At 34.7% G+C, this 20057-nt stretch overlaps 1 protein-coding gene across 1 annotated transcript; it reads left to right on the top strand.

Annotated features, from left to right (window-relative positions):
- Positions 1–15929: 15929 nt before the first annotated feature.
- Positions 15930–20026, top strand: LOC127808490 (major pollen allergen Lol p 11-like). The gene is made up of 2 exons (XM_052347055.1): positions 15930–16155; positions 19539–20026. The coding sequence occupies exons 1-2, from the start codon at positions 15990–15992 to the stop codon at positions 19868–19870; spliced, it is 498 nt and encodes a 165-aa protein (XP_052203015.1). The 5' UTR covers positions 15930–15989; the 3' UTR covers positions 19871–20026.
- Positions 20027–20057: the final 31 nt, after the last annotated feature.

The following is a 20057-nucleotide window of genomic DNA, read 5'->3' as shown; positions in this document are numbered from 1 at the left end:
GTTTTTTTATGAGTTTTTTTTAGACAACAGATACTAGAAAATAAAGTAAGGCAGAAATTGAAATAAACATTAAACGTAAAGATATGAATTTGGATAGTGCTTGAGTTAAGACAATTTCAGTACCAACCCGTTGATTCCCAAATTTTAGCATAAAAGATTAGCAACATTAATTTAATTTCAGATATGAGGGTTTGTTATTAAATGCAATTAGAGATGATGATAGTTCTAGGTTAAGCAATCCCCATACATGATATGCGAGATTCTAATTTAAGCAACCACCATAAATCCAATTGCAATTAATACACAAAACAACTAAATTAATCATCTGAGTTTAGGTATGATAGCGTTTCCAGTTCTAGTAACTCTCATACATGGCATGAAAGCTCTAAGTTAGGCTTACGCTCCAATCCAAACCTAGTGATTTTTTAATAATTAATACACACTCATACTAAAATTTAAATTAATGTTACTTATTTAAAGCGCAGCTTTCTTTGGGAATCATTGGCGTTGGACACTGTCCTTACCTTAACCCAAGATTAGATTTAACTACTCATTTTTATTTGAAAGTTAATTGATATAAATTTAAATGACGTAATTTAAATAACAGAATTTAAATGGAAGGAATTAAAATAGTAAAAACTAACCGACCATTTAGGCGGTGGATAATTAAAAGACAAGAATTAAAATTACAAAAATTTAAAGACATAAACTAACCGGCCATTTAGGCAGTGAATAATTAAAAGACAAGAATTAAAATTGCAGGAATTTAAAGGCATAAATTAACCGGCCATTTAGGCGGTGAATAATTAAAAGACAATAAATGACATAAGAATTTAAAAAAAGAAGAAAAAAAAAAAAGTAAGATTATAAGAGAAAGTACTAAAGAAAATGAGAAAGAACAAGAACAATTCTCAAAGAGAGAATTATAAGGAAACAACTAAACTTTTATTCAAGAATAATAATCACCCTTACAAATACAATCAAGTGATCTATTTATAGGCCACAAGATGCAATACAAACCACACAATTTCAATTATTCAACTAGACATAATTATATCTAATGGGCACTCACACACTTAAAGTTAAATGGATTTTAGCTATAATACACACCTAATATTAAATGGATTTTAGCTAAAATACATACCTAATAAAGCACTCACATAAAAAATAAAAATAGATTTCTATAAATTGGTTTTTAATCTTTATTAAGATTAAAAATAATCCTTGGGCCTTCTCCAAATAATATCTTCCATGGGTTGCTCAAATTGGGCCTTAATTCTTCATGGGTTTGAATTCTTCATGGACTTTAATTTTTCATGGGCTTGATTTCTTCATGGGTTTGATTTCTTCATGGACTTGAATTCTTCATGGACTTTAAGTCTTCATGGGCTTGAATTCTTCATGCCTAAAAAATAAAATAAAAATAATTTAATGTTATTAATAAATTATATATTATATATATGTATTACACATGGCACATATATATTAGATTATATTATATATATATATATATTACATGCATGCATATAATGATGTATATGTATTATATATAATTTTATATATTATTATTATTATTATTAAATTTTACTTTAAAATTTCATTTCATTCATTTTTCAATTTAAACTTGCATATAACCATAAAATATATATTAATATCTAATTTAAACGATTTTTAAGATCAAAAGAAGGGTATAATTATAACAAAATTTTTACAAAATTAACCATTAATCATACCCCCAACTTAAACATTGCTAGTCCCTTAGCAATCAGACTATACACAAGCCAAGCTTTAATAACTGTATGAATGTAAAAATTTCAAATTCGAAACCGAAATGCATAAAATTGAATAAATAATTTAGCATTCTAAATCAGATTTTTGGTTAAAGGTCATATAATCTCAGGAATGGAAATTAGGATAACCAACACACAGACTTACTCCCTCGAAGTTTTGACTTCAAATCTTACTATGGATTTTCTCTCCAATAAAAAGGATTCCTCAGGTGTACACACAAAGGGGTGCACCGTTATAAGAGTAAATGCAGAACAAGTTCAAAACTCGGTGCCATTCCAAATACAAGGAACGTATTTCATGAAAGAACAAGGAAATTGACATAGCTTCATGATTGGAATAATGCTCTAGATGAGTAACTTCTGAATTTAAACTTGATTCCCTACTCCAAACTCGAATTCTGAGATCACATGATTTATAGCATCAAAAGGGACCAGACTGGGTTGTAATGGGGCTATAAGGTTAATACGGGTTGTCAAAGAAAAGGTAGAGTGTGCAAAAGGTGTGTCGGGATTTTTTTTTTTTTTTTTTTAGCATTCATTTTGAAACAGTTATGCTGAATAACTAAGAGAATTTGCCCCCCTTTTTTTTTCTTTTTTTCTTCTTCTTTTTTTTTCTCTTTTTTTTTCTCTTTTTTTTTTCTCTTTTTCTCTTTAAATATGAAAATAGAAAGACAGATTAATTCCCAAAATCACACCAGGTTAGATAAAATTCATATGGTTATGGGTTAAACGAGGGTAACGAAAGAAGTTGTACTACAAATGGCTCAAATGGGCTAACAAGAGGTTGATTTAAAGAAAAAAAATAGGCTCAAAATGAAAGAAATCGATCCCCCTATCATGCTTCTCAGTCATCTAATTCATAGTTTGAAACCAGTCAAATTCATCCGCTATCATACTAGACATTCAAAGCGAATTGATATTTTGAAGTCATTGAAAAGATAAGATAAACAAGAGAGCATATTTAGAGTAAGTGTTATTTCACTCAGAATTAACGGTTATTAGGCTCAAACACTCACTTGGGTAATAGTCTCAACTTCTGTTGAGGGATCATACAATGTACTAATCAGCTAATTACTGTTACCTTTGATTTTATGACCGATAACCAATTTTTAAATTTTGAATCCCTGATGAATGTAAATTACTTATTCTCATGCATAAACGTTTTCAAATGAGAAATCAATGCATTCATGTTTCGTATTGCAAACTTAACCGGCTATCAGTGCATAACTTTAAAGCTTTAGGAATAGCATTATTTAAAACACATAATAATTTTTTTTTTTTTATAAGAGCAGATAAAGACAATCAATTCCCACAAGACTACAAACTAGTAATTACAAACTCACAGTTAAATATAAACCAGATGATTCATGACTAGACCTTACACCCCCCAACTTGAATTGCAGTAATAAATCAGGGTTGTTAGGAATACCTGTAACTCCACAAGTCCATAGATTTGCTGTGAACTACTAAAACTTAAACAACAAATGAGCACACCATATATATATATATTTATATTCTCGCACCAAAATAAAAATTTCATGCAAGTCATAAGATAAGCAAAATGCATCTCAAGAGTACAAAAAGTACTCCTTACTCAGCCATCTTATCAAAGACTTTGCTAACAACATTCCACAGTTTTGTTTTGTTTTTTTTTTTTTTTTTAAAGAACACAACCAAGAAAAATTCTGCGAGGTGTACAATAACTAGATGCGTCTCAAGAGTACAAAAAGTACTCCTTACTCAGCCATCTTAATAAAGAGCATTTCTCACAGTGATAAATCTAAATTAATCGGACCCCTTTGGCGCTTGTTACTAATTGCCTTAGACCAGTCTATCCGAGGCTCATGAGGATCGTACTGTGGAACATAAGCATGTAATTTCTCTAGCAGCTTATCAATGGTGGATGCAGAAATGAGAATCTTTCTTGTTGAACGAGAAATGAACTGTTGGTCCACAGCCTGATCAAGACTAGAGAGTAACCCATCGAAAAAATGGTTAACATTTAAAAGTCCAATAGGTTTGGTATGGAGATTACTCTTGGCCCAGGAGATTATACAAAAGATTTCTTCAAGTGTTCCAAAACCTCCTGGTAAAGCAATGAAGGCATCTGACTGATAAATCTTACAAGCCATGCGCTCAGACATAGAAGTCGTTTCTATAAGTTGACCGCGTGTAATCCCGAAAATATATGGTTCAGCTAAAGGGATTGGCATTATACCTACCACAGATGAATTTCCAAGATGTACAGCTTGTGAAACATAACCATTCAATCCACGACTTCCCCCTCCATATACCAAATTAATTTTTTTCTCTCCTAATTTTTTACCAAGTTCGCTCGCTGCAAGTGTGTAACAAATATCGCTCCCAAGTTGAGAGCCACAAAGTACACATATGGTATTGATTCGACGAACTAACTGGCCTTCCATGTTTGTTCCTTTTGTATGTCTTGAAAAGAAGTTTGGCGATCAAAAGTAGCTATACAACAATTCAACAAGAAATAAATACAAACAAAAATCATGCGTATGTATAAGTAGTTGTGATTGTGGCTCACATCTTCCTCTGGTTTTACGTCCAGAAACGGCTTAAACACTTTCTATGAAGCGGGGATAAGCTTCCCATCCAATTTTCTTATAGATTGGCAAACAGGGTCGTTTTTAGTCAGATTCTCAAGACTATAGCGTTGGTGGTCACTTCTGAACTAGGTCCATAAAGCAAGAAGTTCTCTTTGCACTATTCCACATGGATGCGTCTCAAGAGTCAATCGGATATCATCCAAAGACTCCTTACTCAAACCATCCTTTATGAAACTAATTTTATCTTCTCGATTTATGGACGTAAACCCCACAGATTTGCATCGTGTGTTACAGGTCCATCGAGCACATTTATAACAACCATTCACTCCTTTCGCTCTTCTTTTCTTCGCAAAACTACTCTTCCCTAAGCCTGGAAAATGCTTAAAACTAGGTGAAGTTTCACCAGCTAATCGAACTTTTGCTTCGATTAGCCAACGAATATCTTCAGGGATGTTATTACGCATCAACAGCCAAAGTCTTTCACACCTAGCAGCATAAATTTTTTTCAAATCATTATGCGGGAGAGATGGATAGTACTTGTGAATTTTTGAAAGATAAAGATCCATTTTTTTTTTTTAAAAAAAAAATTATACTAAGAAGAAAGTAAAGAACTATAAACTTTACAAAAGGGATGAGAGTACCTGATCGGAGAATAACACAAAGGAGAGAAGATTGAGCTCAAGAGGGGTGACTTGCCTCATACAGATATGGAGTCTCTTATAGAACAATGGGCATCACTATTCTACACTCGACTCGAGACATGCCATAATTGCACCGTCAGACTTGACGTCGTTTAGCGTCTCATTTTTCAACATTTGGCAGTGTGCCTTTTTTTTTTTTCAACGCTCGGCGCCTCTGTTTTCAACATTTGGCAGTGTGCCTTCTTTCTTTATAGGGCAGTGTGATTGCACTGCCCAAGAAAAGATGGCTACCACCAGCGTCAATTCTGTCTCTCTCAATTCAATTTTTTTTTAATTAATTTTGTTTTAATTTTTAATTTTTTTTTTTTAGGTAAAATTTTGTAGACACCTTACCCCCCAACTTAAATTGCGTATTTTCCTCAATTGGCAATAAAAGGATAGAAGATAGGCATACCTGGCGTTCTTCAATACATAAACTCGTATGGAGAAATTTTATTTAGACTGCACATAGAGAAACACTAGTTAAGTAATGAAGAAAATGAACAACTTATATGTATATATATATATATAAAATTATTTTATTATATTTTTATTTATTTTTTTTTAGAATTTTTTTTTCTTTTCTTCCAATTAAGGATCAAATGAGTGATTGCCCATCTAATCGTATAATATCTCCCATTCACTACACCATTTTTAAAGTTATTTTCAAAATTATATAAATTGATTTTTCTCATGAATGCACATATATATTTTGAAAATATATCGTCCGGAGGTGTTGGTTTTATTATATCCGCGTATGGCACATTAATTTGCACAAACATCTCACACGTGTTTGGTTTAATTTGATCCTCAATAATATCGACTAACCTAAAAGATAGAAATTGAGGGGTAAATGTGGATAAACTTATGATTTTTTCACATTTTGGCTCTCGAATTTTATCCTCTTCTTCCTCCCAGATTTCTTCTTTTCTTACATCATTTTGGTCTTTTTCTTCCTCCAAGGCTTCATTGACATCTACCTCACTGTGATCAACCACTCTCTCTTCTTGCACCAAATGGTGTACTGTCCTAGGGGCATCAAGTTTCTCAATTATTTCTCCATTCCTTAAGACAGTCACTCCTATGTCCTGCTCCTGACTTTCACTTTTGATGATGGGTTTTATTAATGGGATTTGGAGTGAGTTGGGATGGACAGGCTCTGACATGCTCAAAGTCTGTGTTAGCTGTGTCAATTGGTTCCTAATGTCCTCTGTAACTCTAATGGTATGTTCTTGACATTTGGACATTTGTGTAAAAATTTCCATTTGGCCTTGCATAAATAGATTGAAGGTATCTTCTAATGAACTCCCATGAGGGGGTTGATATGCATCGAATGTAGACCCTTCATTAGTTTGAAATGATTGAGGCTGGGAAAGGAAGTGCTCATGTGGTTGGGCTACAAAATCATTTTTCCATGAGAAATTTGGATGAAAGTGTGAATTAAGGTGATATGCATCAAAGTCCGAATGGTAGTTTTCCTCATGGTTCTGGTAATACATTCCCTCATAGTTGTGTGTGTGTGTGTAACTGGATTGACCATACAATACCTCCTTAAAAACAGGTATTATAGGGCAGTCATCCGTTAAATGAACTGAAGTCTCACACACAGCACACCAAACCTCAATTTCGTGGTAAGTGGGTAACAAATGGGTAGTGTCTGGTTGCAAATCAAAAGTGGTTTGCCTAAGAGGGTATAGATAATCCTTAAGAGGTCTAGACAAATCAGATTCAAAATGATAATTTTCATCATGATAAGTATCTTGTGCAGACAGATTGTAGTAATTTTGAGACATGAGTGTAAAGTTGACAATCCAATTGCAGGTAAAGACTCAAAATGATATGAAAATACTGTTTCAAAATTCTACCTGATCTCAGTCTCATATACAATGCACAAACAAAAATAAAGTAAAAGAGAAATAGAGTTACCGATTTTATCAAGAGATGCTTATTCTTTTTTTTTTTTTTTTTTTCTCTTTGTTTTTGCCTTAATCTCCCCGGCAACGGCGCCAAAATTTGGCTGCACTCTCACCCTGCAATTAAAACATAATAAGAACAAATCATAATAAAACTTTTATATTTTTTTTTTATTTTAGTGAGAGGTTTATACTCGCCAGTGTACGAGTACAGTTGTAGTCCAAATTTAAATTTATATTTTCTGGATGAATCCAGGTCGTCCACTGAGAGATTTATTTATGGCAAAAGAAAAAAAATGTCACACACACGCACACGCATTTGGACAAATTGGCAACAAGGTTTTTTTATGAGTTTTTTTTAGACAACAGATACTAGAAAATAAAGTAAGGCAGAAATTGAAATAAACATTAAACGTAAAGATATGAATTTGGATAGTGCTTGAGTTAAGACAATTTCAGTACCAACCCGTTGATTCCCAAATTTTAGCATAAAAGATTAGCAACATTAATTTAATTTCAGATATGAGGGTTTGTTATTAAATGCAATTAGAGATGATGATAGTTCTAGGTTAAGCAATCCCCATACATGATATGCGAGATTCTAATTTAAGCAACCACCATAAATCCAATTGCAATTAATACACAAAACAACTAAATTAATCATCTGAGTTTAGGTATGATAGCGTTTCCAGTTCTAGTAACTCTCATACATGGCATGAAAGCTCTAAGTTAGGCTTACGCTCCAATCCAAACCTAGTGATTTTTTAATAATTAATACACACTCATACTGAAATTTAAATTAATGTTACTTATTTAAAGCGCAGCTTTCTTTGGGAATCATTGGCGTTGGACACTGTCCTTACCTTAACCCAAGATTAGATTTAACTACTCATTTTTATTTGAAAGTTAATTGATATAAATTTAAATGACGTAATTTAAATAACAGAATTTAAATGGAAGGAATTAAAATAGTAAAAACTAACCGACCATTTAGGCGGTGAATAATTAAAAGACAAGAATTAAAATTGCAGGAATTTAAAGGCATAAATTAACCGGCCATTTAGGCGGTGAATAATTAAAAGACAATAAATGACATAAGAATTTAAAAGAAGAAGAAAAAAAAAAGTAAGATTATAAGAGAAAGTACTAAAGAAAATGAGAAAGAACAAGAACAATTCTCAAAGAAAGAATTATAAGGAAACAACTAAACTTTTATTCAAGAATAATAATCACCCTTACAAATACAATCAAGTGATCTATTTATAGGCCACAAGATGCAATACAAACCACACAATTTCAATTATTCAACTAGACATAATTATATCTAATGGGCACTCACACACTTAAAGTTAAATGGATTTTAGCTATAATACACACCTAATATTAAATGGATTTTAGCTAAAATACATACCTAATAAAGCACTCACATAAAAAATAAAAATAGATTTCTATAAATTGGTTTTTAATCTTTATTAAGATTAAAAATAATCCTTGGGCCTTCTCCAAATAATATCTTCCATGGGTTGCTCAAATTGGGTCTTAATTCTTCATGGGTTTGAATTCTTCATGGACTTTAATTTTTCATGGGCTTGATTTCTTCATGGGTTTGATTTCTTCATGGACTTGAATTCTTCATGGACTTTAAGTCTTCATGGGCTTGAATTCTTCATGCCTAAAAAATAAAATAAAAATAATTTAATGTTATTAATAAATTATATATTATATATATGTATTACACATGACACATATATATATTAGATTATATTATATATATATATATATTACATGCATGCATATAATGATGTATATGTATTATATATAATTTTATATATTATTATTATTATTATTAATAAATTTTACTTTAAAATTTCATTTCATTCATTTTTCAATTTAAACTTGCATATAACCATAAAATATATATTAATATCTAATTTAAACGATTTTTAAGATCAAAAGAAGGGTATAATTATAACAAAATTTTTACAAAATTAACCATTAATCACTAAGGTATGTGGTGAAGCAAGGTCCTTGCAAGCATTTGAATGGAAAGATTAACCCTATGACCACTGCTCGCTCTAACTAATTAGTGATGATGAGGTGGTTATGGCTAATCGGTTTGGTACATCTTCCAATCTTCACTAGATTTAGTAACCTCATTAGTAACCACAATAAGTTCCCCATTAGTATTGTTATTTTTAACAACATTGGTTTCTCTTGAAATTTTTTGTTGTTTTCCTTTCTGGTCAGTTTTCTATTTCTTAAGTTTGTTTTCTATAATTTATAACACTCATTCTTTATGTGTTTTTTTTTTCCTACAGTAATTACAAATTTTTTCTTTGTTCCTAAATTTGGATCTACTTTTCTCTCTACCACCAGAATTTCTATCATGTGTTCTTCCTCTAATCAATAGACCCTTCACCTAATTCTAAGAAGTTCTCAATAATTGCTTATCAATTTTTTCTTTCGAGAGTAAAACATCATAAACTTCATCTAAGGTGAGAGTATCTCGACTATAGAGTATGGTGTCTCTAAAAGTTGAATACGAGGCCGATAGAAAACATAACAAAATTAGAGTCAAATCCTTATCATCATACTTAACCTTCATAGATTCCAAATCAGAAACAATTTCTTTAAAAATTGTTAAATGACTCTCAATAGATGTACCTTCATCCATTTGATGAGAATATAATTTTTTTTTCGGATGCAACTTATTGGTTAAGCTCATCGTCATAGACAACTATTCCACTTTCAACCATAAAGTGACAACGATTTTTTCTTTCAAAACATCTTTCAAAATTTGATTCGATTAATGTAGATGTATTTTAGACAAGACCTTACGATCCTTATGTCGTTTTTCTTCAATATTCCATGATTGTGGCATTTTTCAAAGCCCAAAAGTGTATCGTCCAAATCCATGTGCCAAAATTACACACATCTTAACTTGCCATAGCGAAAATTTGATATTTCGATCAAATAAAGGAATATCGTACTTCAACGAAGCCATTAAATATTTTCAAATAATATCAAATAATTTAAATAATAAACCCAACTGAAAAATGAATTAAAAATACTGAATCTGGACCAAATTTGGGCAAAAAATAGATTTGGATTTATTTGATTTGGCTATTGGGTCTGGAATGGGTCTTGATGGGTCAGTTGGGTCTAACATGATCTGAACTAGATGTGGGCAAGATTTGGGTGAAGTTTGGAATGGTTGTTAATGGCAGACAAAGGTAGGATAGGTAGCGTTTGATGGAGGTGAGGGTCAGAGAAGGGAGGTTGACAGTTGTCGGTTGCAGTCGACCAAAGTGGGGGCCATCGATGGCGAGCTAATCAAAGTTAGCGATAGTTAAAGGTAGAGAAGTCGACAAAGAAGACGAAGACCAATGTGTCGCGATGGTGGCTCCGATAGTCAGAGGTCGATGAAGCAACAGAGGCAGCCAAAGGAAAACTGACCGACAATGGTCGACGACGAGGAAATAGAGGCCAACAGCGGCTGTTGACTGTAACAGTGAAGTAGCGGTGACGTGTGGCATGGTAGTCGATGTCGATGATGGTTAAGGCGATCGATGGGGGAGGTTCGAATAGCGACAGCGTGGCTACGTTGGTAGCGTCGGCGAAGGCAGTGGCCAATGCTGACAGTTGTTGCTTGAAAATGAAGAAGAAGATGATGATGATGTGATGATACAGATCAACGGATGAGATCTGCCAAATGTTGATGGTTTGATGCAACGACTCTGATACCAGTTTGTTATGAAATTAGATCGACAACAAACTACAATCAAACCAATCAACCACACATGAACACATAATTTAACACAAAAAACTCAAATCGGGAAAAATCACGGTTAGAAAGAACAAAATATCACTAACCAAATCTTGGTAGTACAAAAGTGATATTGGCACACACAATCTGTGTTTGATTTTATATGACCTAAACACTTATTTATAGACCTAAAATCATCTATGGATAAACACAAGAAATCATATCCTAATCAGAAGATGATGCATGAGAATATTTCTCTAGATGAGATAAGTCTCACATAAAATCAAATTTGACAACATTATTATCACATTTAAATTCAAAGTCATAATCACAGTCAAATTAGGAAATCCAATCACAGATAAATAAAGATTTTGAGTTATAATTATCACAAGCCAAAAATTAAAAGTTAGATCTATGAAAATTTAATTGTTAATTTGGCCCACTTGTGTATGTTAACCCCCCATTGACTTGGTGTTTCTAATAGCAGGCTCTGATCATAGAAATCTTTGGCCAACGGTGGTCGACGACGATTATGGTTGGGCCTAGTTAGTTCATGGTTGGTTTAAGGTGTTTATTTATTTAAACTTGGTTAATTCCAAAAAATTCATTCATTTATTTATATATACATAATTTTTTAAATTCATTTATCTAGTTTATGCTTTATTTTTCTTTTCAGACGCCAACCCTATGCTCCATTCATACTAGTGCTACATCTACGCCTAACTACATAGTTGCCACACATCGACTAAGGCATGAGTTCGGTCACATAATGCACCAAGGAAAGGACCATTGAGCCCGGATAGAGAAAGACCAAGTTCAGCCAAGAAATGCCTATCTTTCAGTTGAGGCGAAGCAAAGGTCTAACGGGTCCTCATGTTGCCATGGTTGAATGTTGAGCCAACTTGCTTAATTTAACCTCTAATTTAAGTTTTGATGATTATTAAAAATGATATTTTTTTTAATAATATACAAATTGTAAATCCTAATTATTTTTGATTAATTTATAAAATATTTTTTCATAGTATATGTATAATCAAAATTGTTATTTTTCATTAAAATTATTTTTTAAATAAATATAAAATTCATAAAAAATATTTTTCCTAAATCTGGACCAAGAAGTCGACTTTTGCCTTGGAAACTCGACTCTTGATTTGACAAAAATTGACTTTTGTATAACTTTAGTCGACCCAGCCGAGAATAAATTATATAGAGTCGATCCATTTGAGAGCTATTTTTTGAGAAGTTGACTTTTGCTTAGAGAAGTCGACTTTCAGTCTTGGAAGTCGACTCTCATTCAAATGGAAGTCGACTCCCCTTTAGAAAAGTCAACTTTGTGAGCCCAACGGTCAAAAAATTTGACCGTTATGTAGATCGTCCAATAGTATCCATAAATACTTGGAGCTCGAAATAGTGAAAGAGTTTTTTGTATTTTTGAATATCTAAAGCTCTCAAGCTCTCTCAAGCATATTTCCAAGCAAATCCAAGGCTCTCAAGCTTGATTGCCTATCCATCCAAGAGCCTCAAGGGAAAGTGGAGAAAAGTTACTCAAGCCAAATCCAAATATCTCCATCAACTAAGGTTAATGCAATAATTTTTTATCACTACCTTGTACATTTGTGTATCTTAATTGTTTCATTGGTGTCAAAGAGTGGACAAATACTTGTATCCATTTAAACTATTGTTGTGAATTATTTTGGTTGTCTAGAACCGTTTAAAATCTAAGTGTGCAATAGTTTCAAAGATGAGCTAAAGGAAAACCTTGGTGTTGGATTTAATAGAACTTTAAGAGTGGTTAGGTCTTGGGAGAGTGAATTAGGTGTTTGGAATATACTGAACCACTATATATTGTGTGTTATCCATTGCCATTCATTTTCTTGTAGTGTTATATCGTGTGACTTGCAATAATAACAATATCAAACAATCTCACTTATACATATTTATACAAGCTTAATTTTCATAAAATTATTTATCAAGGATTTTTATTATTAAAATTACAAAAATTTCAATCACTCAATTTACCCATTCTTTTGAGTGGCCATATCCTAGGGGACCAACATGGTAATGGTCATGAAGTTTCTTTACCTTTGGTTGCAGTTAGTGGTGTTAGGAGGTGGTTGAATTGAACTATTTTACCCAAGGTTGAAAGGAGAAGAAGCAACTAGTTGAAAAAGCTGTATGCTTTGAAATAATCCTAAGCAAATGTAATAGACTACTTACCAATAATGTAATAGATTACCTACCAAATGTAATAGACTACCTACCAACTGCGAGCCGAGATCTACTGTCCCAATTTGGTGTCCCTTTTTCTATCTAACTAATGAAAATCAGTCACATCACCCATTATCAAATAGTAATTTTATAAAAAATATTATAAAATCAAATTTATTATTGGGTGATGTGACTGATTTTCATTAACTGAACAAGAAATGAGACACTAAATTGAGACAACAGATCTTGACTCATCAACTGTAGCCACCAGTGCTTACATTGAATGCTTTGCCTATTAACTTAGTTTGATACACATTTTTTTTTATTGTAACTAATCTGAAGATGGGTTTGAAACGTTCAAATATCAGTAAACTTGCCAGAATTAAAGTAGACAACCATTCTTAAACATCTAATCATTAGCCCCAAATTTCCATTGAAAGATCAAGTCATGTTGCTACCTAATCCCGTAAAAATAGGATCAAGTAATGATCGTATACAAGTTAGAAATTATAATAGACTACTTACCAATAATATATTACATTCAATACTTTTTCGAGCTACACGAGTCATTCGAAGGAAGGAGAGACACGAGAAATATGTATGGCAACTAATGAACTAAACCACTTGTATTACTTTGGAAATATCACAAGTTCCTCCAAGCTTATTAGACACAGCAATGGATATGCTCCATATTGATTTGTGTTAAAAGCATCATAGGAGTGCCATAAAAAGAGTGAAAATCTAATTTCCTTAGCCTATAATTTTACCACTTCAAAGAAAGTAGACAAGAAATATGTAGTTTTAAGAATCTAAGTAGAGTTGGAACACACCACTGATTGCCAAAAACAAACAAATAAAAAGGTCGTCCTTTTAACTGGTACACATGCACGTGGTGCCCACTTCACACGGTTGTAGAAACCACAAATGATAAACTATAATTAGGAATAGACCATGCGAATAAAATACACAAATATTGCATTTCTTGGAAGGTAAATCATAATAGGTTTATATAATACGAATAAATTCTCAGTTCTGTAATGCTATGAACCGTCTGCTCAATTCTGTCATGTCTTGATACAAATCATAAAAACAAGCAAAACTTGAGCTGCTTAAGTACTAAATAATAAACTAGACCTCAAAAACAGAAACGATAGAAAATTTTTTTATTGCTTCTTTCACTCGTCGTCTTCATCCTCATCATCATCGTCACTGCCAGCCGCTAAATTGAGAGCATTTAACCTGGCCTTCCTCTCCTCTCATGGGTTAGCTTCTTCAAGTTATATCGACAAAGAAAAAACAAACACGAAAGATATAAAAATATTAGTTGCTATTATGAAAATTATCAAAATTGAATAAACATTCTCTAGAATCTAACTTGAAAAGGAATAACATTCTCATGATTTAGGCTTAGTTTGGCTAGGCTTTTTTTTAACAGCGTTTAAGCTTGGTAGTGTTTAAATTGTATAATAGCGTTTAAACTAGGTAGCGTTTAAGCTGATAATGTGTTTGGATAAATGTACTTTTAAGCTATTAATTAATAATTATGTGTTTGATTTGAAATAGCTGATAAGCTATTATAATTTGATAAAAAAATAAAAATAGACATGTTATTTGCATGATGTAAAATTTTATTATTAAATGTTAGTAAATTATATATAATTATTAAAAATTATATTAATACAATATTATTATACATATTACATATCAATAATATATATATATAAAATATCATTATATATATAAATGTTTGCCGTTATATATATATATATATACACACACACATATATATATATATATATACATCGCACAGACAGCAACGGGGATGGGGAGGCGAAGCAGGACGGCGACGGGTAACGGCCAATGGGGAGATGGACGGCCTGCCATGGTCGACGGTGGCCTGCGACGATGGGAGCAACGGTGGGGCGAAGGACGGCCTGCGACGATAGGAGCAGCAGTTGGGGCGAGGGTGACTTTCGTTGCCGATGGGGGCGACTGTCGACGGGAAGCAGCGGGTAGGGGCGACTGCAATGGCAGACGATGGCAGCCGGAAGTGCTGAAGAAGAAGGCGACGGGAGGCGGCAGAAGGCAGAGGTAGAAGATGAAGGGTATGGCTGAAAATCAATGAAAAGATGGGGTAAAATGGTAAATTACTTGGTCAACTAGCTTTTAAATAAACAGCTTTTTGCAAAAGCTATCTCCCAATAGCTTTTGCAAAACGCTATACTAATGGCGTTTAAGCTATTTAGCTTAAACACTGGTGAGATGTATCAAAACACCTTATCAACTTTTCTTAATAACTTAAAAGTTGTTAATATAACTTATAAGCGGTCAAACCGCTTTGCCAAGCGAACCCTTAGTGATGTTTCACATTTAGAACAAACTGAGATGTTAGCCATGACAGCACTCAAGATTATGAACAAGTAGCAAATTTCAAGACGCACCCTCATGTATGCAGCAACATGGCCCCCATAGATGTATTTGTGATGAACCTCAGCATCAAGTTAGTTGCCCTCTTTACTGAATTCAGCAAACCTCTTTTCAAAATATGTAGAAAACTTTTGAGTTAAATTTATCGTAATATTTTGAGATCAAATTATCGTGATAAATTTGAGTTGTGAAGGGAGTTGTCATCCAGCTTGCGTCTAGCATTTCCCAAACGACATTTCAACACCGCTACAGGGCCTACACTATCCTGAGATGAACAAAGCATAGGTAGGCTCGACCGCATATGATTACTACTCCTGCAGATAACCCATGTGAGACCACCGACGCTGCCAGCTTCGAAGCACCGGTTCGAGCAACTTTCCTGTACAGCCCATCCTTCCTACAATCGCCTCATCACTTTCCAATTCAAACCACGAAATCCCTCTACTCGACGTGGCAACAGCTCAGTAGACCGACTCTGCTTATAAAAGCGTTAATGGTGCGCTGAGAAGCACCAAATTCAACCCTCCCTCGCCCTGTCTTTTCTTCTCCATTTTCCTCCTTCCACGGACCACACTTCGCTTTACTACTTCAAATCTTTGTATTCGTAACTCTTCTCTCTCTCTCTCTCAAAAATGGCGAGAAATGAAATGATAATGCTGGCGGTGGCGATGTGCGTCATGTCGGCGACGGTGGTTAGCGCCACCCGGCCGGTGGTGAATCCTTTCGTCTTGCAGGGTCGGGTGTACTGCGACACATGCCGTACTGGCTTCGAGACCCCGGCCACTACCCCCATTTCTGGTAATACCGGCTTCCGGTCACTACTCTCTCATCTTCTTGTTTTCCTCTGATTCTGTACTTATCAGTTTGTGTGCACGCATAAAATTTGCACGTACACACGCATTTACACATTTGAATGTATGTATGTGCAGATCTCTATGTTTTGACACATTGTTTATAGTTCTTTTATCTATTTATTTTTTGTTCCAAGTACCTATAATTTATTTTGCCGAAAGATCTTGCAGATCTAGCCCTAGATATGTCGGCGAACAATTTTGGTGAATCTGAAAATTTTATTATGCAACCTGTTGGTTTTGACATTACAATATTTCATTGTTTTTCTCTTCTGCTCTGATCCTAACCTTGCAGTGTTACAATTTATCAGCTAATGACATTCAAGGACTTTATGCTTTGATTTGATCTAGGATTTTTGAAGGCAAATGAAAGTGAAAAAGAATGACAAAATTATTTCTAGCAAAATAACTACCTTTTTTATTATCTTGTTTAACTCTTTGAGCAAATTGAAAACTTACCGTACCTTTGATGAACCAAATTTTCTCCCAAATATCTCCCCAACTTCAATGTTGTCATTTGTTGAGAGGAAAAGTAATAATATCAAATTGAAAACTTTCCCCTGGGCATTACGCAAGTGGTAAAGCTCCCAGGAGTGGCGGGGGTTTGATTCATAAGGGGAGTAAAAAATGTCCCATTTGGTAAAAACTGATTGCGTGTCTGTTGTAAGTGTATAACCTTGCGATCGCATTCGATTTATTCGGAGACCGAATCAGGGGGAAGGTCGTCTCCTCCAAGACACAGCGGGCGAAAGCTGGACACTTGGTTCATAAAAATATATATATATATATATATAACAACAACAATCACAAGTCTCAATCTCATTAGGTGACTACATGAATCCTAGACTTCTAGCCATCTTTATCCATAGCTATGCCATTTGTTGTGCCATTATATTCTGTCATATGTAAGAGTTTTCTGTCATGTATTCTTTGATTTTCTTCTCCTTATGTTGTTCAGAAATTCCATTGTTTATTCACTCGCTTCGCAAGTGCTTCCATTTAACATTCTTTCACAAGTTACTGCTTTTTCTACAAGCTTAGGTTTTTAGACAGTTTTCTGTTAACAATTTAATATGATATCAAAATAGACAAAGGTCCTCAATTCTAACCTCAGCACCAACCCAATGTAGAAGGTTGTGCGTGTTGGCTTAGTTATCTAGTGAAGTCTAATTCTAATCACACATGAGAGGGGCATGTTGAGAGTAAAAATAATAATATAAAGGATAAAGTTGCTTTTCTTTCTACAAGATTAAGCTTTCGGATGAGTTAATTTATAATTTAATACCACTTAAACTGTTCCACAAGGCCCACAACCAGCTATACCCACAACATGTTTTGTTCTCTATGCATTATCTCTATGCATTAGTGAAGGAATGGATATTGGCCATTAATATCAGTAGTATATCTTTAAACATGCTATATATGCATGTGAATGCAAGTGATTGGATATAATTCTTGTAGGTGCATGGATTTATGTGCATAGATCTTGAACATGTAGATTGTTGTATTAGTTTAAGACTAATTTTCTTACACACGCTCATTATGAAACAATGAGGTGGAAGGATGATGATAAAGTGTGAGTGGTCAAATATGAGGATGGGGCAAGGGTAATTGAGGTGGTGATTTGTATGACAATGGTGGGCGGTGGGTTATGTTTTTAGGTGGGTGGGCAGGTGAGAGAGAGAGAGAGAGAGAGGAGGGGGAGGGGGATGTAATACCCCGAGAGCCCAAGGTCAGGTCCAAGAAGGGACTTTAGAGAAGCTAGTATATATATCGAGGATAATAAAGAAAGAAACAACACCAGTTAGATACCTTTTAGGCTGAGTGGATAAAGAACTCTCGGGTTAAGCGTGCTTGAGATTTGGTAGCTTAATGATGGGTGACTCTTGGGAAGTTCGCGTGGGCCTATCAGAGTAAGTTGATCCAGTTTTTCTATCGCTTGTGGGATGTTACAGGTGGTATCAGAATTGACCTTTGGAGAAGGAGATCTGATGAGGGTGGGGCGTCGCACTAGGGCATGAAGGCCTGAACAAGGAGTGATTCTTGGCAAACTTCTAGGATGGTAGTCCCCAAAGGGAGAAGATCTGGGATCAGTTATAAGGTTACATGACGAGGACGTCATGTGCTTAAAGGGGGGAGAATGTAATACCCCGAGAGCCCAAAGTCAGGTCCAAGAAGGGACTCTAGAGAAACTAGTATATATATCAAGAATAGTAAGGAAGGAAACAACACCAGTTGGATACCTTTTGGGTTGAATGTGGATAAAGAACTCTCGGGTTAAGCGTGTTTGAGATAGGGTAGCTCAAGGATGGGTGACGTTTGGGAAGTTCGTGTAGGCCCATCAGGGTAAATTGATTCAGTTCTTTCTATCGCTCGGTGCGGGATGTTACAGGTGGTATCAGAGCTGACTCTTGGGGAAGGAGGTCTGATGAGGGCGGGTAGTTGCGCCGGGGCGCGAGGGCCTGAACAAAGAGGGGCTCCTGACAGGTTTTTAGGATGACAACCCTCAAAGGGAGAAGATTTGAGACTAGTTGTAAGGTCTCATGACGAGAATGTCATGTGCTCAAGGGGGGGAGAATGTAATATCCCAAGAGTCCAATATCAGGTCCAAGAAAGGATTCTATAGAATCTAGTATATATATCGAGGAGAGTAAGGAAGGAAACAATACCAGCTGGATATCTCTTGGGCTCAATGTGGATAAAGAACTCTTGGTTAAGCATGCTTGAGGGAATGGTGCCGATATGCTTAGAGAGGGGAGAATATCATATTATTCATTGTGTTAAAATGGGTTCAGTTATATATGTGCATATTCTATGTTAAATGACTGCATTTTATGCGTGTATATTCTATATGGCCTATTTCTGAAGGCAAAATGTCATTCTACCCAATTATGTTCTGTTAAGTTAGCAGTACGTGATTTCTAGATTGCAAGGATGGGATGAATTCAAGCCAAACCCGAGGATGTAGATGTATTTAAGTCCTGGAAAACGAAGGAAGCAGATTTGTCATTTAAAATCCTTGGCTCGACAGTTGGTCATAATAGTAGATAGCCAGCCTTATGTGAAAAAACCATCCTGTTGTTCAAGTTCATCATGTAGCATACATGATTGCTGATTAATTTCCAGTAAAAATGCACCACTCTGATTCGTGTTCTGTGGGCTGATAGGATTGTTTGCGGGCATGTTTTTGTTGGCTTCTTGGTGTGCTATCTTAGGTGTCGCATTTGAGTCCTCATTTCTTTATGCTAACACAATCATAATGATAACTTCTGGAGGATTAGAATAATAGAGAATTAGTTTATTTTACCACACTCACGCGCACTTAAATAGGTGCCGAGGTCAAACTGGAATGCAGAGACAGAATCACACAGGAAGTCAAGCACACAGATTATGGAACTACCGACTCAACTGGAACGTACAAGATCTTGGTCAAAGAAGACCATCAGGACGAGCTCTGTGATTGCATGCTTGTTAGCAGCCCCCAGAATGACTGTGCAACAGCTGATCCGGGGCGTGACCGTGCACTTGTGATCCTTACATCTAACAATGGGATGGCGTCAAAAGATCGGTTTGCCAATGCATTGGGCTTTATGAGGGACGAGCCCTTGTCTGAGTGCAAGCAAGTGCTCCAGCAATATGAACTGGTGTCCGAGGAAGATTAAGATCCTTTTCTGGTTCTGAAGGTTGAGCTTTGCTGGGCTTCCTTTAGCACGTATTCTATTTCTTTGGATTGTTGTGTTTAAATGCACGATAGTTTGTTATAGTTTACTATTGTTACTGGACTCTTAAGATTATCTATTGCGGCCCGTTTCTTGTTATTAGAAGGTGTGTGCCTTCTTTTTTCTTTAA

This window comes from Diospyros lotus, chromosome 8 (genome assembly GCF_014633365.1).
Source record: "Diospyros lotus cultivar Yz01 chromosome 8, ASM1463336v1, whole genome shotgun sequence".
NCBI lineage: Eukaryota > Viridiplantae > Streptophyta > Magnoliopsida > Ericales > Ebenaceae > Diospyros > Diospyros lotus.
The sequence above is the reverse complement of the archived record's forward strand: the minus strand, read 5'-3'. Positions and strand labels throughout refer to the sequence as shown.